Source organism: Siphateles boraxobius, unplaced genomic scaffold (genome assembly GCF_051911475.1).
Source record: "Siphateles boraxobius isolate OS27281-9 unplaced genomic scaffold, OSU_SipBor_1 33, whole genome shotgun sequence".
NCBI lineage: Eukaryota > Metazoa > Chordata > Actinopteri > Cypriniformes > Leuciscidae > Siphateles > Siphateles boraxobius.
The window spans coordinates 4750821-4772427 of record NW_027508953.1 but is presented as its reverse complement, the minus strand read 5'-3'; the positions used below and the strand labels follow the sequence as shown (position 1 = coordinate 4772427).

Below are 21607 nucleotides of genomic sequence, written 5' to 3'. Positions count from 1 at the left end.
CTTCATATCTGTGACTCTTTGTGACTCTATCGCTCTTTCTCTCTCTGTCTGTTTCTTTCCTGTGTTCTTTTACAGACTCTCACTGTTGAAAACCTATAGGTCAATATGAAAATCTGAAAAGTATTGCTCTGTGGTATCTCTAGTTGCCTGTGAAAGCTAGTGGCTGCCACATAGAGCCTGGTACTCTGAGACGCTGTGCTCAGCTGTGCATTGAGGCTGGCCTGTGCCTCTGTCTGCGGTACACAACTACTGTAGGCCTGAAACATACCCTACGCTGACGTCATACTCGGTTTCATGCATTTTTGCCTTCCAAAATGTGTCAGAGTGCAATTATAAATCTAACGCTTATATGCATTGGCTGTGCATTGCCTACACCGACACTGAGGACGTTTGTATTTTTTTGTATTTTTTGCATTAATGATATATATTTATTTTATTGTTTTGACTGTACCAAACTGGAAAATTAATATTAATTTATATATCATAAACTTTATTTCTTAAGAGTAAATGTTAATTATTCTTTAAAATGCATAATTTTATTTAATGAAAGAAAGGGAACATTAAATTAATTGTTTTTTTATTGTAACCTCTTTTTTTTAGCTTATTTTGGGTCAGATTTGCTTACAGAACAGCTTGCTCCAGCACAAACCCCCTTTTATAGGATTGCGCTCTCACGCTAATTTACCCTGTTTAATAAATCTGGCCCTTTATGTTCATAAGAAGGATGTGCATGCTTAGCTCCACTACCTAGATTTGTCTTTTAGATTTTTAAAATGTTAATTAATAAAAAAAAAATTAAAACACTATGATAATATGTTTCCCCATGCATTACACTACCGTTCAAAAGTTTGGGGTCGGTAAGATTGTTTTTAATGTTTAAAAAAATAAAATATTTAGTTTTTATCCTAACCTAGCTAGGATGTATTTATTATAATATTATTATTATTATTATTATTATTATTATTATTATTATTATTCAGAAATACAGTAAAACTTTAATATTGTGAAATAGTATTACACCCTAAAATTGTTTTCTATTTTTATATGTTTTTTAAAATGTAATTTATTCCTTTTATGTAAAGCTGATTTTTCAGCATCATTACTCCAGTCTTCAGTGTCACATGATCCTTCAGAAATCATTCTAATATGCTGATTTGATCCTCAAGAAACATTTACTATTATTATCATCAATGTTGAAAACAGTTGTGTTGTCCTATACAACTTATATAACATCTTGAATTTAGCTGAGAAAGCTTTGTCAAATGCTGGAAATTATTACATTTTGATTGATTTTTATATCAATTTACACACTCCATTTTCTTTGAATCTGATTATAGTTGAACCAAGCTCATCTGTCACAGGTCAGATCATAGTCTAAAAGACAAAAATACAGTTACTGCATTTTGCATGTTCCCTGGCAGACAATTGTTCACCTCAGAAAATAAACTGTGGTCTGCACATATGTTTTTCTCACTGCAAGTGAACACTTTATTATCAATAAGGATTGGGTTATTTTTTCAGGCTTTGGATGATGAGGGCATGTCACTCCTGTTCATGTTAGCATTTGTCTAATTTGACTGTCTCCAACCAAGTAACAGATGATTTTGTGCCAATATTCCTTAGCTTTTGATTTTAGATATTCGCTCATCATTTGACGTCAATAACAAAAGCTAGACAATCGCGTAGAGTATGTTTCTGACCACTCTGCTTTCTCTATCTGTGCTGTGCTTCGCTTTGATTTAACACTGTTCTATTACTGCACGATGTTGCATTGTGCCACAATATGAAATATGTAATATCACTGAAATTCTGTTTGGTTCTCTTTCTCCCCACCTCTTTTTCCTTTTAACTTCTGCCTCAACCACTCTTCCTTTTGTCTGTTTTTTCTGGTACTCTCGTTCTATCTTTCTGTTTCCGTGTCTCAGGTGTGTCTGACCCTCACGGCCAAGCGCATGGCCCGTAAGAACTGCCTGGTGAAGAATCTGGAGGCCGTGGAGACTCTGGGATCCACCTCCACCATCTGCTCTGATAAAACCGGCACCTTGACGCAGAACCGCATGACTGTCGCCCACATGTGGTTCGACAATCAGATCCATGAGGCCGACACCACTGAAGATCAGTCTGGTGAGCAGCGAGTGGATTACTAGGTGGATGCTTGTGTGTTTGGGGTCTGTAAGATTTAGTTCGGAAATAAGTTAATGCTTTTATTTAGCAAGGATATGTTAAATTCATTTAAAGGGGTGGTAAAACGCATTTTTTCAAAGGCTTGATTGTGTTTGTGGGGTGCACTGCACTGTAACATGTGTTCATGCTTCGTTTTTTAAAAATTGCATTATTTTTCATATATTTTACCTTTATTCTACACTGCTCTTCCCCTCCTTGTAAAAACGGTCCGATGGTTTCCTGGTTCTGTGAAGCCAGTCCCTCAAAACTACGCAATTGGCTCAGATTGGTTAGCTGGCCCAGGGTGTTGTGATTCGCTGACCGTCTAGTGCACGTTCTCCGGAAACGTCACGCCCCGTACCTTAACCGGTAGTTTGCGCTTTGGTGTATTATAAACAATGGCGTCAATAAAACCAATCGGACTCGGGGAACGTTAGTGAAGATGATCGAGCAGAACCTGTTCAAGAACGGCTGTTAAACAACGTTTCAGAAAGGTTTGTTTTTTGTTGTTCTCTCATTACTTTTTAGATATGCTGTTATTTAATTGTACTAATTATTATAGAATTACAAAAAAAAAAGCTTCATAAACAAGAATTTCATATAATCGTTCTAACAAATTATACTACAGTCCTCAAAGGGATTTTGAGTAAAGACTGCGGATCTATAGTGATCATTTCTGACTGTATGCCACCGTTACTTTTGTATTTTTAGAAAGATTGTAGACAAATATCTGTCGACAGAACTATTAACCCAAAACGAACACTAAACATCGGCTGCCAAATCAAACACAGAACCATGTTTAGCATGCCTGTAGATAAACAAGCATGTAGATAAACATAAAAGCTCTGATCAAAGAATAATTTACACTAATTCCAAGTTCGCTGTTGAGATTAAAAAAAGTTTGTAACGTTAGGTGTTTGTCAGATAACGTTAAGTATGAATGAGCATTTAACGAACCAGCAGAGCCAAACAGCGTTGTCATTTGTTTACTTCCTTGCTACAACGTACAATTAACAATACAAACTATTACAGGAAAACACATCGACGAAAAATAAATCATACTTACAGGTTGTGGCCCGTAAACAAAAGCTTCTGTTTTTAAAGTTGGAACTGCTCCATCTTTCAGGACAAGCCGATGTGCGAATCCTGCATTGAACTCGCCACGATTGTGGAAGCTTTCCTCCGTAACATGTGCAGCACAGAGAGCGAGATTTGGGTAATAATTATGAGGGACCAAGTTAAAAATAAATTTTAACCATTGACCCCTAACTCCCTCGTCCCTAGGAAGGCTGAACAAAGCGGACCTGCAATCCGGATGAAAATAACAGCGTTTCGACAGCATTGCGGCAACTCATCTCCAAAACAGCAATATAAAATGGCCTCACCCCGCTTATTAAGTATTCTCGGAGGAGGGGTTTATGTAAATAATGGGATATGCTGACGTCAGCAACTCCGGAGGAATGTCGTGTAGTCCAAAACCGGCTGTTTGCTGTAGTCCTTAGAAATTGATTTTTTAAAACACCAAATATCTCCCTTTGCTTTGAACTTTGAGCTCTGTAACTTTGCAGATGTTGTTTATGCTCAAACAGCAACATTACACACTAGCTAAAGTTAGAAAAGTGAAATCGTGTTTTACCACCACTTTAAAAGTGACTGTACAGGCATTTATAATGTTACAAAAATCTCTGTTTCAAATAAATGCTGTTCTTTGTATTTGTTAAAGAACCCAGAAAAAAATGTATCATGGTTCCCTTTCAAGGGAACTCGAGCTGCGTTGAGACGCGGTGGGAACGCTCTGCGTGATTGCGTCGTGAAGCATGTGTATAATCAGTCCAATGGAAGAGCGAGACGTCATAGGCGGGTGACGTCATAGACCAGGAAGCTATAAAGCACACCAGAAAACAGACCGCGACAGCTTCTGCGCCTTCGGCAATCGATCTGTGTATTCTGTCCTTGTCATATTTATTGTTGTCTGTCAAGTTGCAATATATATATATATTATGGCAAAAGAGAGCAAGCAGCTTTGTGTTGTTCCTTGCCCACGTTATATCACGAGTGGGGACACACACATCAGCTTTTTGTTACTATTTGGGAGTGGAGCATGCCACAGTCAGTTCTCGAGTGGGCTGACTGTGAGCATTGCGAGAAGCTGTCCGTGAGGACACTCCGCTCCCGCTGGGCGTTCTTCGAGGAGGACGGTTCATTTTGCGCGGGTCCCGCGGTTGCCGAGGCACGGCGGCGACTCGCATTTTGGGACGGATCTGACAGCGGGGGTTGGGACGGGCTCCGCCCTATCTCAGCTTTCACCTGTCAGATCCAGTGCAGGCGATTTCCAGTTCCGAGGAATTGGTATCTATGACTTCACCCGCCTATGACGTCTCGCTCTTCCATTGGACTGATTATACACGTGCTTCACGACGCAATCACGCAGAGCGTTCCCACCGCATCTCAACGCAGCGTCTCATTCCCTCTCAGGGAACCTGGGTTACATACGTAACCTGAGACGTTTTCACCAGGGTTATTATATTTAACTTAAACAAAATCATTCAAAGATGGTTTTCGTCACTTGAAATACAATAAATGTAAAGGGTAACTCAACCCCTGGCCAGAGCCTGACTCAACCCACTGGCAATATTTGAAAAATGCTGGAAAAGGTCTGGTGAGCTGGTGCCTGCACAATATCCAATAGGAAAATTCAACTGCAGTAGCCACCGTTCAACCTGAAGAGGGCAGCACTTTACACCATATATTGTAGAATTAAAACACTTTATACCCAAATGTCAAAAAAGTTACTCGAATCAATTAACAGCATTAATAAAGCCCCAGTCTTACAGATCATTAACTAAAAAAAGTTGTTTTAGGGTTTAGTTACCCTTTAAATGAAATCTAATAAAATCTAAAAAATGTATTTGCTGCTAACTTGCTAGTTGCAACATTTCTCATATTCATTTTATTTAACTTAACTAAAACCAAAACTGAAATAAGAAATTATAAAAATTAAATAGACTTATAAAAATCATACAACAAAATCGCTAAAACCTAACTAAAATTTAAACAAAAACTGATAAATAAAAATTAATCCAAATTATAATAGTATCTCAATGAGACAAAAATATCACTTATTTCCACAAAATAATAGAGTAATGGACTAATGATGCTGAAAATTCAGATCTACCGTCAAAGGAATAAATAATTTGAAAATGTATAAAAATACAAAAGAGTTATTTTAAATTGTAATAATATTTCACAATATTACAGTTTTTATTACTGTATTGTGCTACTGTATTTTTGATTAAATAAATGCAGCTTTGGAGGGATTCTTGCAAAAACATTTTAGATAGATAGATAGATAGATAGATAGATAGATAGATAGATAGATAGATAGATAGTTTCCAGGCTATAGATAGATACTATATTGATCCCGTGTGCGATCTCTTCTAGGTGCGTCCTTTGATAAGAGCTCTGGGACGTGGTTGGCTCTGGCCCGTGTGGCAGCACTCTGTAACAGAGCCGTGTTTAAGGCGGGACAGGATTCTCTGCCAATCCTGAAGCGTGATGTTGCAGGTGACGCCTCGGAATCGGCTCTTCTCAAGTGCATCGAGCTCTCCTGTGGGTCCGTCAAAGCCATGAGGGAAAAGAACAAAAAAGTGGCTGAAATTCCCTTCAATTCCACCAACAAATACCAGGTTTGTTTTTTGTGACTGGATTTATAAAGTAATTGTAAGTCCCACATCCATTAACTTGGTTAACATTCAGTCTACATAACCTTCATTTACTTATTACTTAAAATAATATTGTATTTTTACTGTCGGTGCAAAATAAAATGTAAGTTTGGTGTAACAACATTTCATATTTATTAGTATTATTCCAGGTAAATATTGTGTAACTCAAACCAATATTAAACAGTATGATATTATTTTAACTTTAATTGCAAAATTGCCAGGCCCCTTTTTTTAAATTAACGCCAAGATTTTATGTTAAAATGTATTCGTATGTGTAAGGAAATTGTATACTGGAAGTTTATCACCATTTTTTTTTTTAATTTTTTACTTTCATAAGTTCACGTCAAATGGTCCTGCAATTAAGTGTTTTTTATTACAAATATTCCATGTAATCTCTCTTTTTTTTCTCTATTTTAATTATTATTTTTAGATAGATAGATATTTTTTATATATTTCAATTATTACTGTTGTTTTATAATATTATTGTTCCTTCCTAATTACAAATATGATGTGCAGTCTCTCAGTTACTATAGTCATTAATATATTCTTTTGAAGATGCGTGCATGATAATAATAAAAAATTATCAAAATATTGTTTAAAATAGTTTTAGGTGGTTTATAGTATGTCACATCACAGAACATGACACCTTATGACCAAATATATTTCATTTCAACTAATAATAAAACAAATAAAGAGAGAATAAGATAAGAGATAAATTAATTTATTTATTAAGATAAATAGTTATTAAATCTGAATATATTTTATGTTTCATCAATGCTAAAGTTTATCCGGTTACACTTTATTTTAAGGTGTCATTGTTACCGTGTAATTAAATATTTACAGTAAATATTTATCATATTAAATTAAATATGTAATTAAATAAGTACAGTGTAATATTAATTAACTACATGTACTTACTATAGAGTTAGGGTAGGATTTAGGATTTGGTTGAGGGTTAATTGCATGTAATTAGGCGTAATTTACTGTTATTGCTATGGTAATTACATGTAACATATGTAACAAGGACACTGTAAAATAAAGTGCTACCGTTTATTCTTTTAATTATAATTTATAAAAAATTTAAGAGAATGATTTTGTATGTTAAGATTTTTACTTAAATTCTTAGGGATAGTTAAACATGATAATCTTCATTCACATTCAGCACTTTATTCAGTTCTGATTAGCACTCATTCTCATGTGTTTTCCCACCAGCTGTCAGTGCACGAGTCGGATGAAGGTACCGATAGCCACTACCTGCTGGTGATGAAGGGGGCGCCAGAGCGCATCCTGGACCGTTGCTCCAGCATCCTCATTCAGGGGAAAGAGCAGCCCATGGACGAGGAACTGAAGGAGGCCTTCCAGAACGCCTACCTGGAACTCGGAGGGCTGGGAGAAAGAGTGCTTGGTGAGAAATAGAAATAAAAGACTCTTTTGTTTCCTATTACCTCCTGACACACACAAAAAAATGATTTTAAAGAGGCACAAATATGAATAGAAATCCAAGACGCATGAAAAACCAAAACATGGGCTCCTCAAAACTGTTGAATAAAACCATTCTGATTGTTTCTCTATTTTTTCCTACTTCCATCCAGGTTTCTGCCACGTGTTCCTGCCCGAGGACAAGTACCCCAAAGGATTTGCCTTTGACACCGACGACATCAACTTCCAGACAGACAAACTGTGCTTTGTGGGTCTGATATCCATGATTGACCCTCCCCGAGCTGCCGTCCCCGACGCTGTGGGCAAATGCCGCTCAGCTGGTATCAAAGTCATCATGGTGACCGGTGACCATCCAATCACGGCTAAGGCCATTGCTAAAGGTGTCGGTATCATCTCTGAGGGTAATGAAACCGTGGAGGACATCGCCGCTCGGCTTAATATTCCTGTCAGCCAGGTCAACCCCAGGTAGAGTATTAAAACACACAGAAAACTTCAAAAAAATAAACTCCACGATCCCATTTTGCCTGTTTCTTCCCATCTTTTTCTCTAAACACTTTACTATACTATAGATAAAAATGTCAAAAAAGGAAAAAAACACACATTTAGGGAGGCCTGTGCTAAACTTTCATGATTTTCCCAAGGACATGTTCCTGGATCAACATGCTTTTAAATCCTGGAATTATTTTCCTATCAACTGATCTGATTAAAAGGTTGGGATTATATTTGAACAGCATTCATTTCCACCAATTGTATGCTTTTTGAAGTAGGCTAGGGTTAGGATTTGGTTTATGAATGCTTGATAGGATAATTGTTTCTGGGAATGACAAAGGATGTTGATCCAGGAACACGTCCTGTTTGGCTAAATTGCATCAGGCTGGTTTCAACCAAGGACATCTATAATACCTTCAATGTTTCAGTGCACCGGAAGGATTTCGCGATTGAGACAGCCCTAAAAATGTCCGACTCCCTAATCAGTGCCCTGAATACGGAACGAGGGAGCTGATTGAGATGCACCCCTAGTCTCTCTTCAAGAACTACTCAAATTGTTTTTCACTTCAAAATAATGATCCATATCAATAATAGTTGCTGTGACGAGGGGTTTAAGAAACATTTGAGTAATTATGATACTTTTTATGACCATGTTCAGAGTAAAAAAGACAACTGCTCACGTCTCAGACACGTTAATGTTGTGATGATTGGTAATTCTTTATAATGTATGTGTGAGGCTAATTTCATTCAGTAATTAGGAACTATCTCAGTCCTACATTTGCTATTACTTGCTGATTAGTTAATATTGTTTCCACATTAGTTTATAGTAGTAGCTGACGTGTTAATGTAGTACTACTCATTGGTCCTGCATTACTTCAGACTTCAGGTAAATGTGGCCCAATTCCGATTTATTTTCTGCTCATATGTGAATCAGATCTGTTTTTCTCATGACAGTGTGAACGGCACAAACCACATGGAATCTTTGTGCTACTTCTATATGTGGTCCTAAATTCGATACAGGTCAGATGTTTTGCAATGAGACCTCAGTCTGAACAGTCATATCGGAATTCATGCGACTTTTACATCACTCTAGAGCATCATTCACCACAATTCTGCGCTCATGGGAGTCACTTCAGAGATTTTACATACCCAAATTTATCAAGACACTTGCAAAAGGTAGTCAATGGAAGGACAGTGATGTGAAACAGCTCTATATAAAAGCAAAACATTAGGGCTCCCTTCATAAATGTACAAAACTCTGCTCTTTTTTCGCATCCACGTCAATTGTTTTTTATACTTCCTGCATGTAAATTCGCTAGCTTCCACGACAGATCACATTATACACAAACGCGTAATCATTTACTACTTTAATGTCCTCCGTGTTTACTTCCGTATGACAGCTGCTACGTGATGTTTTAATTGCTCTTTTGCGCATGTGTTTCAGTTCAGGACTATGATCTGTTTGCACTGGAGTTATGATATTGGCCACATCTAATACAACAATGTGAGCAGCTATACAAAAAAATCGGATCTGAGCAATAAATCCTAATTGAGCACTAAGGCTCGCAGTGTGAACGTGGTTACCATATTAATGACGACCATTATTCTAGTGTTACCAAAAAAAAACTGAACTGAAACTTCTGGATAATGTGAAACTGATTTGTGTAAGAATTATTGCTCTAAAAGCAGCTGTACATTTTGTCTGATTTTGACACAACTGGAGAGCGAGTTTCCATTTAGTATTCTTCATGCGTGTGTTGTCAGGGATGCTAAAGCCTGTGTGATCCACGGCTCAGATCTGAAGGATCTCACGCAGGATCAGATGGATGAACTCCTGAGGAATCATACAGAGATTGTGTTCGCCAGGACCTCTCCCCAGCAGAAACTCATCATCGTGGAGGGCTGCCAGAGACAGGTACACACACACACACACACTCACATTCACCAAAAAAAGTCTTCATTAGTAATCATAAATAACTGACCACACACACTCTCTGTGTGTCTGTGTCCTTTAGGGCGCCATTGTGGCCGTGACTGGTGATGGAGTGAACGACTCCCCCGCTCTGAAGAAGGCAGACATCGGTGTTGCCATGGGGATCTCGGGCTCAGACGTCTCCAAGCAGGCTGCAGACATGATCCTGCTGGACGACAACTTTGCATCCATCGTTACTGGAGTTGAGGAAGGTATGAGAGAGAGAGGGAGGCTAAGCATATGAAAAAGGTAGAAAGAAATCCAGAGCAAGCCAGGGGCAACTCATACGAGGAGATTGTTTTCATCTATGTGTCCAATTTTGATCTTTATTCTTCATTCGGATCTCTGCTAGATTCCACAAAGCGGTTGCTAGTCTTCCTGGGCTCCACATTTAACATTCGTAATATAAAATAGCATAAATGTATGGTAAAAACTTTTAGATAATTAAAACCAACAAGAAAATTATAGAAAAACAATAAATAAAATTTAATAAAAAATGAAAAGAAAAAAAAAAGATTTATATATATATATTAAAGTATAGTTAGTGTAGTATAATATAGTTTAATGCAACAACAGTAAAAAACTGTTTAAAACCGATAATAAACAATTGATTTTGATAGTAACTTCTTTTGATAGGACCTTTTTGAAGAAAGATTTTGAAATATGTATTAATTAATTCAAAATCAACATTTATTAAAAATAACCATATGACTTATGGTTATATGTAATATATGTAAAAAAATCTGAATTAAAATGAAGTTAATCAAAATAAGAAATATGATAAAAATATAACAATATATTCAATTCAATTCAAATTTATTTGTATAGCGCTTTTCACAATACACATTGTCTCAAAGCAGCTTTACAGAAAGTGCATTTCGGAAATGTACATAGAAAAATACAGTCAGTTGTCATGTATTAATTTATGGCATAACATATCGCCGACGTTGAGTCGTCTCTTCACAGGCGTTGGGGCATCTGAAGTCTCCGTGAGAGGCTGGATACAAACTGGAGCTGACGAACGCTATTTACCTCGGGACTAGCATCCCGAGATAACAGCAGAAAGGCAGATGGGAAATAATTAGCATAGCTGATGTTCATAATGTTAATGCATTCGAACTGATTCAGCAGTAGTATTAAAGGTTAAGCATTAAGTGAATGCTTGGTTAAAGAGATGCGTCTTTAATCTAGTTTTAAACTGGGGCAGCGAGTCTGAGTCTCGAACAATATCAGGAAGGCTCTTCCAGAGTTTAGGAGCTAAATGCGAGAACGCTCTCCCTCCTTTAGTGGACTTAGATATCCTAGGAATGACCAGAAGCCTCGAATTTAGTGATCTTAAAGAGCGCGATGGATTGTATGGCGATAGAAGGTCTGTTAAATACACAGGAGCTAAACCATTTAGGGCTTTATAGGTCAGTAGGAATACTTTGTAATTGATACGTAACTTAATAGGTAACCAGTGTAGAGATGATAAAATAGGTGTTATATGATCATATTTTCTTGATCTAGTAAGAACTCTAGCGGCTGCATTTTGAACTAACTGTAGCTTGTTTATTGAGGATGCAGGACAACCAGCTAATAAAGCATTACAGTAATCTAGTCTCGAGGTCATGAATGCATGAACTAACTTTTCTGCATCAGAAACAGATAGCATATTGCGTAGCTTAGCAATGTTTCTAAGGTGGAAAAGGCTGTTCTTGTAATATATGAAATATGATATTCGAAAGTCAAGTTGCGGTCTAGTATAACACCCAGGTCTTTTACTGTAGTGGATAAAGTAACAGGACATCCTTCTAAATTAAAGTTGTAAGGGATTTTGTGGGTAGTTTTTTGGACCAATAAGTAATACCTCCGTTTTATCTGAATTTAATAGCAGGAAATTACACGTCATCCAGCATTTTATATCATTTAGACACTCTGTCAATTTAGATAAGTTAGTGTTTTCATCTGGTCGTGATGAGATATATAATTGAGTGTCATCAGCATAACAGTGGAAATTAATTCCATGTTTTCTTATAATATAACCAAGTGACAGCATGTATATTGAGAATAGCAGAGGGCCTAAGACCGATCCTTGCGGTACTCCATAGTCTACTGACGTTATCTTTGATTTTTCCCCATTTAAACAGACAAAATGATAACGGTCTGATAACTACGATCTAAACCAGCTTAATGCCTGTCCCTGAACACCAGTGTAGTTTTGTAGTCGATCCAGGAGTATTTTATGATCTATAGTGTCGAACGCAGCGCTAAGATCGAGTAGAACTAGTATTGAGATACAGCCTTGGTCAGAAGCTAAAAGTAAATCATTTGTAATTTTAACTAGCGCAGTTTCTGTGCTATGATGCGGTCTGAATCCTGACTGGAATTTTTCATAGATATCATTTTCTTGCAAGAAAGAGCACAATTGAGCGGACACAACTTTTTCTAGTATTTTAGACATAAATGGAAGATTTGAGATGGGTCTGTAATTTGCTAAGTTATTTGGATCTAATTGCAGTTTCTTAATGAGAGGTTGTATTACTGCCAGCTTGAATATTTTTGGAACATGACCTAAAGATAAAGACGAGTTAATAATATTAAGAAGAGGCTCTTCCACTACAGGTAACACTTCTTTCAGTAGTTTAGTGGGTATTGGATCTAATAAACATGTTGTTGGTTTAGATGCAATGATAAGTTTATTTAGCTCTTCCTGTCCTATAGTTGTAAAGCGGTGTAGTTGTTCTAGAGGGGCCATAATTGAGGTTGAATCATAAGACATCATAGAGGATTGTATATTTACAATTGTGTTTCGGATGCTTTCTATTTTCTCATTGAAGTAGTTCATAAAATCATTAATACTATATTGTAACGGAATATTTTGCTCTGGTGATGTTTGTTTATTTGTTAGTCTAGCCACGGTGTTGAATAAAAACCTTGGATTATTTTGGTTATTTTCTATTAGTTTGCGGAGATGCTCAGCCCTGGCTGCTTTTAGAGCCTTTTTATAACGTGACATACTGTCTTTCCACGCGATTCTAAAGACCTCTAAATTAGTTTGTTTCCATTTACGCTCTAAGTTACGAGTATATCAGATTTTATATTTTTTATTAATTTTATTTATTGTAATTTTATCATATTTTTATTTTAGTTTTTTAATACTTTCATTTTTTTTTTAAAATCAACAAAATGACAACAACAGTGAAAAGAGTAGGTCATATTTAAACCAAATAATAAACACAATTTATAGTCTTTTGATAGTGATGTATTAATTAATTAAAATTGTATTTTTAAAAACCATATGACTTATGGTTATATTTAATACATGTAAAAAATCTGAATTAAATGCAGATAATTCAAATAAAAAATATGATAAAATATAACAATCAATCAAAATTAACATTTTATTTATTGTAATTTTTATCATATTTTTATTTTGGTGTTTTTTTAACGCTTTAATAAAAAAATCAACAAACAAAACGACAACAACAGTAAAGAACAGTAGGTCATATTTAAACCATATAATAAACACTATTGACAGATTTCCCAGGCGGCGTAAGTGTAATGCAGGGGACTTCTGTGAAAGCAAATTATCATGAAAAATGTTTGGAAAAGACTTGAATGACTCAGGTAATAATGAGGTCTGTGTTTTTTTTCTCTTCCAGGTCGTCTCATCTTTGATAACCTGAAGAAGTCCATCGCCTACACGCTGACCAGCAACATCCCTGAGATCACTCCCTTCCTGTTCTTCATCTTGGTCAACATTCCTCTTCCTCTCGGAACCATCACCATCCTCTGCATCGACCTGGGCACTGACATGGTGAGACTCATACACAACTAATGTTTTCATTTGAATAATGAGCATATTCTTGAATGTCTTGAGTTATTTTCTAGTGGCAAAAGACTTTTCATTAACCGATTGTTGTATGCCATCTCAGGTCCCTGCAATCTCATTGGCTTATGAAGCAGCAGAGAGTGACATCATGAAGCGCCAGCCTCGTAACCCTCACAGGGACAAGCTGGTGAACGAGCGTCTCATCAGCATCGCCTATGGACAGATCGGTTAGTGAGCTGCTACATTACCAAAATCTCTGTTATAAGAGATTAGACTTGAAATGAACTGAATAAAAGTGACTTATCCTCTTGTCTTTTTAAATATGCGTATGTAGGAATGATTCAAGCCCTGGGAGGATTTTTCAGTTATTTCGTGATTCTGGCTGAGAACGGTTGGCTTCCCAGTCTGCTGGTGGGCATCCGGCTAAACTGGGACGATCGCTCGAATAATGACCTGGAGGACAGTTACGGACAGCAATGGGTAAACATCAGATTACACACACTATGCAGTGCATATTTGATAGAACACGCTCTTGTCCAAAGCAACTTAAATTGCATTTCATTTATTTTTACATTTATATTTAGCAGGTGTTTCTTATCTTTTTTTTTAATTTTTTTTTTTAAATCTTACTGAGCCCAAAACTTTTGAACAGTAGTATATGTGAATGTGGAGCATGCAAGAATGTGTAATGAAATAATGTCTTTCTCTCAGACATACGAGCAGAGGAAGATTGTGGAGTTCACGTGTCACACGGCCTTCTTCGTCAGTATTGTGGTGGTTCAGTGGGCCGACGTGATCATCTGCAAAACTCGCCGCAACTCTGTGTTCCAGCAGGGCATGAAGTGAGTATCTGCTGCCCTGGTGTTTACAGACATTTGCTTTGCTTAGGATTCGTAGCTAAATGATTGTGCTTGTTTGTAGGAATAAAATCTTGATCTTCGGCCTGTTTGAGGAGACGGCTCTCGCTGCCTTCCTCTCTTACTGCCCCGGTATGGATGTGGCCCTCAGGATGTACCCTCTCAAGTGAGTGTTGCTTCCTCATGGAACATTACAAAGCTAATTTGATATATGCTACATCGATATCATAGCATTAGCTGAGGAAAAACTGTAACTTCAAATAATGTGAATTCCCTTTTTTTCTCTCGTTTCTTCTCTCAGGCCCAGTTGGTGGTTCTGTGCGTTCCCTTACAGCTTCTTAATTTTTGTTTACGATGAGATCCGGAAACTTATCCTGCGCAGAAACCCAGGAGGTACAGAGCCTAGATTACTCTCTCTTTTTTTTTCTGTATACAGGATTTTTATATAAATATCAATATTTATGTATTTTCCTCTGACACGGCTTTTTTTTTGTGTACCATCCAAAAGTACATAATTTTATTTATTTATTTGAAATAAGTATTATGCTCATTGTTACATTTGAAAAATAGCGTAAACAATGATGTGTAAATATGTGTAAATCATTCTAATATACTAATTTGAAGAAACATTTTATCATTATTAATGTTGAAAACGTTTTTTTTCAGGATTCCTTGATAATTTGAAAGTACAGCAAAGCACAGCATTTATTTAAAATATTTTTTTGCAACATTATAAATTTTTTTATTGTCACTTTTGATCAATGCAACGCATCCTTGCTGAATAAAAGTATTAATTTCTTTAAAAAATTCTTACTGGCCCCAAAATAAAATACAGTAAATATATCTATCTTAAAAGAAAACTAGGATTTTTTTCCTACAGTTTTTCACTAAATTAACCAGAAAGAAAAATAAAAACAATACATAGCAAAAAAAAAATAAAAAGCTAAACTGACTTGCATATATTTTATATTTTTGTTATATATTTATATGTATATTTAGTTTTGAATCGATTCACTGAAGTTGACAGTTTGAACTGATTCAGGAAAATGAATCAAACTTAACAACTCTTAACATTTAATGAATGTATAAAAATAAAAAGTACAAATCATAATATTCACAATGTTTCATATATGAATATTCTGTGAATGTTTGATTTTAATATTCATGCTGTTGATGCTGAATTTGAATTATTGCCTTTCTTCTCTCTGTTTTGCTTCAGGTTGGATTGAAAAGGAGACATACTACTAAATTGTGAAATACTTCACTCATCTCCCTCATTCCCTCACTTTCTCTTTCTTAATCTCTCTCTCTTTTTTACATTCTACCCATCCCTCCTTTATAAAAACAGCATCTCCATCCTTTTACTGAAATAATAATAAAAAATGAGACGAGATGAGAGGACCAACAACAGAGGAAGATGACAAACCCAAAGACTACAGCTGAATCTGCCAGTATCATAGTTGTAAGGTTTACTAAAACTGTTTAACACACTGTTAGCATGTGCACACACACGGCTTTTGGAATGGATGTCGCGCATCACGTCTTTCCAAACCCGGCAGCTGCATTTAGATTCCGTCACGGGCGACAGGGACTCCTGCACAAACACTGCCACGCTAGATTACTGTTGTTCATCCCTCTCCGTCCTCGCCATCGGGAAAATACAATAACCTAATGATCATGAAATTCATTTAGACTCTCGCCCTCTGCTGGGGAAAAAGAGGAAGACAGCCGATCCCGTCTCACCTGCCACCTCCTCCCTTTCTCGTGTCTTTTCTTTACAGGTCGTTGTTGTTGTGTTCTTTCTTTCTTTTTTTTTAATTGTTGTTATTATTAATCATTCCTAACTTTTTAGTCTGATATTTGTTATGTTAGAAGAGTGTATGAAAGCAGCTTGGTTTCATTTTTTTCTCAGACATGACAAAGCACACTGCCACCCACTCACTCTTTCTCTTTCTCTTTCTCTCTCTCTCTCTCTCTCTCCTCCTCTCCCTCCCCTTTACCCTGCACTGCCCCCTCCCTCCTCTCCATCCTTCTGTCCGTTCCCGTGTTTGTCAGTTTGTGAACGATGTGAAGAAGCCCCCCCCACCCCACCCCGTTTCCCGCTTCCCCTGTTAAAAAAAAAGAGAAAATACAATCTTTCTGTGTCCTAGGAAAAAGAGATTTCTCTCTAATGTCATTGTTTAAATAAGTGCAGAAAAAATGGAATAAAAGCAATGTTACAACATGTCAATCAACTGCGAAAAATGAAATAAAAAAGATGGATCTCTCTTTTCTCAGCTTGGCGTCGGTTTGTTTTTTGTGTCTGATATCTGGTTAATGAAATATTAAACTTTCTTTTGTGTAATTTATAGCCATTTCAGGTTTTGTAAACATGAATTCACGAGGCGTTTGAGCACAAAGTCAACACTTTTCATTTATAAATATCTTTAGAGTCAAGAAACCATTTCATAGGAGTGAATCATATTGTAGTGCATCCAGATGTCTTCTCAGTTCGTAATTCTTATTATGCACTCATTTCTGTATTAAGGTAATGATATTCAAATTATATTAATGATATATATAAAAATGATGTAAATACTGTTATTTTATTTAATATACAATTGAAATAAAATATATCTTTTGCATAATCATAATGAGATTCTGGGGGGGAGATTTGTGAATAGATGTCATGAAAATGTATTATTTTATATTATGTTGTGGCTGAAATATAACCTAGCCATGTTCTTGTAAGATTCAGCAAGTTAATTGTAGTCAGATAATAAAGATATCAGCTATTTGTTCGATTAACATGGACAGTGCTAGAACTTTTACCTCTGTAATGGGTTTTCTCTGAACTCTGTAAGACTGTTAATGGTTTTACAGTCATTAATTCACTCTCGCAGGTTTATAACCTTCTTTATCGTTTATGAGTTCAGTGCAATGACATTTATAGAGGTGGCTTCTCCCAAAATAATATTACAAAAATAATCATACTAAAAAATCTCACTTGAAATCACTCACTAATATCTTAGTAACATTTGTCATTTTGAGGATGTTGTTTTTCAAAACAGAATGCTATCATAAATTTAATTTGAGATATAAAATAAATCCTGTAAATAAATAAATAAATAAAATAAAATTGCTTTTTCACAGCTGTATCACCTAGAGGTGTGGGTCACCCCGTTTAAAGAGTGTGCACACACAGATAGAGACAAAGGGCCTTAAACACCTTATATATTTACACAGACTATATATATATATATATATATATATATATATATAGAGAGAGAGAGAGAGAGAGAGAGAGAGAGAGAGAGAGTTAGGGTTTTTATATGAAAGAGAAAGGAGGAGACGGGCTGCAGTAAAGTCTTTGATGAATTCCCTGGTTACATTCAGCCGCTGTTTCATTTTGATGATGAAGAGGGCTCACAAACATACACACACACACAGGGAGAACCACACCTCTAAAAACAGAATTACAAACATGCCTTGAAGCCAATTCTCCCAAATAACAGAAATATGTCTCCTCATTATGAAACACACACACATACACACACATCCCCTTGTCAGCTGTCCTGCCTGCTTTAATCTTTCTGCTCAATGCAGACCCCCAATCTCTCTCTCTCTCTCTCCCTCTCTCTCCCCCTTTCCCCCTCTCCCTCTCTCGCTCCACTGTTCTGTGTGATAGAATATCGATCGCTTGCCTCGTCTCAGCAGAAAGGGGGAAGGGAGGGGGCAATGGTCAGATGTGCTCCAAGGTTGTCTCCTTGGCAACTGATAGGTTGAACCGGATAGGTCACAGGGTTGCCATGGTGCCTAGGTCGTCAGGGTCATCGAGATGGGGAGGGGTCATCGGGCTGACCAGTAATGTTTGGGTGAAGAGTAATTGTGGACATGCTCTGTGTTTGGGTGTTTGATGAGTGCAGGTCATGTTCATTCAGCATGTTTTTGGTTGGCTGTTTATGTTGTGTGCTTTCTTTAAAATATCGGGGTTTTCACAGGAATGCCATATAAGAACCATTTTTGGTACCCAAAAAAACCTTTGTGTGGACTGTTCTTAAAATAACCATTTTTTCTTAGTGTGAAGAACATTTAAAAAAAATTAAAATCTTTTTCCTAGATAAAGAACCTTTTGTTGAATGGAAAGGCTGGATCTTAAAGGTAATTCATGGAACCATCGATGCCAATAGATTCAGAGCGGCGCCATGACAGGTATGAAAGCGAGTCTGTGAGGGCCGTGTTTATTAATGGCATATTCTGTAAAAAGCAGCATAAAGCTCCAGATCACATACTTTTCCACAGCTCAAATTGTCTTTTTTTTTCTTTTTCTTTTTTGTAAACTGAAGTTTCTTGGAAAGATATTTTTGCAGTGTTTCTTCAGCAGAACAATCCAAAAACACCTTAAATACAGTAGCCTACAACCCAAGACATGTATGCTTCCATTCAAAATCAAAGATGGCGCTGCTGTGAATAAGGTCAATAAAGAACCTTTATTTTTAAGAACGTAAAGACGTTTTGCCTGCTCTCTACTTCATACACTGCTGACACACACAATAACAGCGTACAAACAGACTAGGGCCTATATCACGTTTCATAAGTTGGCGTTCTTTGCTTCAATAGTTGTATTCAAACGGTCCGAATAAAGAGTTCAACTTTGACGTGTTTAAAGCACAAATTCTCAAATAATAATTCATATTAAAGTTGTGAATAAAGCTTATGTTCTTCAAAACTGTTTAAGAATTTGAGGAACAAATAACCTATGTCTATATTACAAAATGCAAACGTAAAAATGACGCGTGTTTCCATTCGGCCTATATATGTATAAAACACTTTTTTGGGATATATTTGTTATGTAAAACTATAATAGCCTACATCATATAATGACACGAATCCTCCTGGAAAGCTCTCGAGCGGCGAACTGTTGCTATGGTTACCTCCTGAGGCGAACGGTTATTGCACTTTGATTAACTTGATCTAACTTTTGTGTTAATAACTTGTGTCGCTACTGAAATTATTGAAATCCATATACTTAAGACTCCCTCAACCTCCTGCTTTTACTTCATATGGGGGGTTCAAAGCCCAGTAATTCGCCAGTAACAGTCTCCACAAGGCATTTGGATGATCCTGAAAGGTTCTGGATCCTGATTCCTTGTTGAGAACGATTCACACCGCTAGATGGCGACCAAACTCACCAAATCATGTGATTTCCTTCTGATATTCATTTGAACGCCGACTCCGAGTTCAGATTCTCCGTATCGAAGTTCATCCTTATATCCAGGTGATATTGTTAACGTTACACATTTATGCTTATTCACACTTTTGCTTGCTTATCACACAATAGGGGCTTACTGACACGATTTAATTTTGAAAAGTTATTCTGCAATTGTTTTATTCGTGTATTCCGGCCAAAAGGGATTAAAAACAAGACGTAAATTCTTTTGTGGCTAGAAAATAAACGAATTATAAACTGTTAATATAAGGCCCTTACCTTACTGTTTTACAGTTAGACTAGGTTAATATTTACATTGTATAAAATGTTTGTTTACATGCTGTTAGCAGACGCTTTCTCTCAAAAACTACTAACACTTAGACTCAGATCAAATTTCGAGTCACGTACTGTAGCCTACAGAGAAATGTGCGACAGTCACTCACAAAAAAAGTAAATAAATAAATAAATTATCCAGCTTGTGTTTTGTAACATGATAGTTGGTTTTTAAGTTGGAACAAGCTGGTTATTGGCTAACGTTAGTTGAGCAACCACCATGTTCAAAAGACCATGACCAGGTCTGTTGGATATACCAGTGCCATGCTCCAAAACATAGCAACCATCTTAAGCTATATTTCCAGTGTAGGCCTGGCCTAAAGATCCAGTAAAACAATACACAAGAAATTAATGTTGATCAATCAGTTACAATTCACACTAAATCTTATTTCCAGATGAATGAAGTTTAGACAAGTGTTTCAATAAAGCCAAATGTTGTGTGCCGGTAACACATGACAAGGTGTATGTATCTGAAAGCTTTGATTTGAATCGATCAGCTGTTATGATATTTAATATTTGGAGTTAGTTCCAATGAAGAACTCGATAGAAAATTCTGGACTTGGATGAGCAGGAACTCTTAGCTTTGAGGGGATTTAAGCCACCAGAAATGGCTGATTGCAGTGACCAGGCTGGAGTGTACCAGTTTGATGAAGGATTTTAGGTAATGGTTCTGCGGGCTATTGCAGGCTAGGAACAGTGACTTGGGTTTAATTCTTACAGTTACTGGCAGTCCGTGTTGAGAGCTGAGCACAGGCGGAAAATGAGAGAATTTCCAGAGGTTAAATACAAGTCGAGCGACAGCATTTTGGATGCGCTCGAAGGACCGTAGAGCAGATACAGGTGGACAGAGATGACTGAGGAGCAGTATCTGTGATTTAATAAAGCCTTGACAAGCACTACTAATGTTATTCAACATATTCCTTTTCTTTGTTGAGGGAAAAGTTAGCTTAACTGGCATTAACCATATAAATCATACTGTATCATATTTGATACACAAACTTCTAAGGCCTGTAAATTATCAACAGGACAAAAAAAACGTAGCTAAAAAACAAACAAACTTGAATACACTCTACTACATTTTTTCAGCAAGTAAAAGGCCTTTTAGTATAATTCTACAAATGTCCACCTTCAGGTCTTCTTTTTGCTTTGAAATCTAACAAACTTTTATATTGTTAGTGATATTTTAAGATGAACACTTACTGGACTGAGGCAACTAAGGTTTACTTGATTACCCAGACATTTTTTTTTTTAACTTCATGTTAAAGTTATTTAAAAATTATTTGTACATTTCTCGATCATCATTTTATTTCACAGCATTAAGTTTTACCCCCACAAAAACAACTATAGAACGTTGATCATAAAAATAAGCATTTAAATATCGTCTTGTGAAGTATCATCTCATTTTATGTAACTGTACTGTTATAAAGATCTCATTGATTTACATTACAATCTATCATAATTTAATCTTTTTGGGCATGTACATTTCTGCAACTGTACCAAATGGCATATTCAAGCTCATTTTGGGAAACTTTAAAGTCATTGATCGATGCAATGATATTTCCAGAAGAAATTAGGTATTAAAACTTGTTGAAACATGTTCAATGTGTGTAAACCTTTTGCCAGTTGTGT

General features: G+C 36.4%; 1 protein-coding gene across 2 annotated transcripts in view; it reads left to right on the top strand.

The window, feature by feature from the left end:
* Positions 1 to 16733, top strand: part of atp1a3a (ATPase Na+/K+ transporting subunit alpha 3a) — a 43996-nt gene extending 27263 nt beyond the window's left edge. Inside the window, exons 1-14 of one of the 2 annotated variants that reach the window (XM_077194936.1) lie at positions 27 to 99; positions 1926 to 2124; positions 5605 to 5849; positions 7098 to 7290; positions 7478 to 7790; positions 9579 to 9729; positions 9830 to 9998; positions 13431 to 13585; positions 13704 to 13827; positions 13935 to 14080; positions 14312 to 14442; positions 14522 to 14623; positions 14759 to 14850; positions 15677 to 16733. In XM_077194936.1, coding sequence (XP_077051051.1) covers positions 1953 to 2124; positions 5605 to 5849; positions 7098 to 7290; positions 7478 to 7790; positions 9579 to 9729; positions 9830 to 9998; positions 13431 to 13585; positions 13704 to 13827; positions 13935 to 14080; positions 14312 to 14442; positions 14522 to 14623; positions 14759 to 14850; positions 15677 to 15705 — 2022 coding nt within the window. In that variant the 5' untranslated portion in view covers positions 27 to 99; positions 1926 to 1952 and the 3' untranslated portion in view covers positions 15706 to 16733. Of the gene's footprint in view, positions 1 to 26; positions 100 to 1925; positions 2125 to 5604; positions 5850 to 7097; positions 7291 to 7477; positions 7791 to 9578; positions 9730 to 9829; positions 9999 to 13430; positions 13586 to 13703; positions 13828 to 13934; positions 14081 to 14311; positions 14443 to 14521; positions 14624 to 14758; positions 14851 to 15676 lie in introns of those variants that run through there. The other variant, XM_077194935.1, reaches the window with a different exon arrangement.
* The last annotated feature ends 4874 nt before the right edge of the window (positions 16734 to 21607 follow it).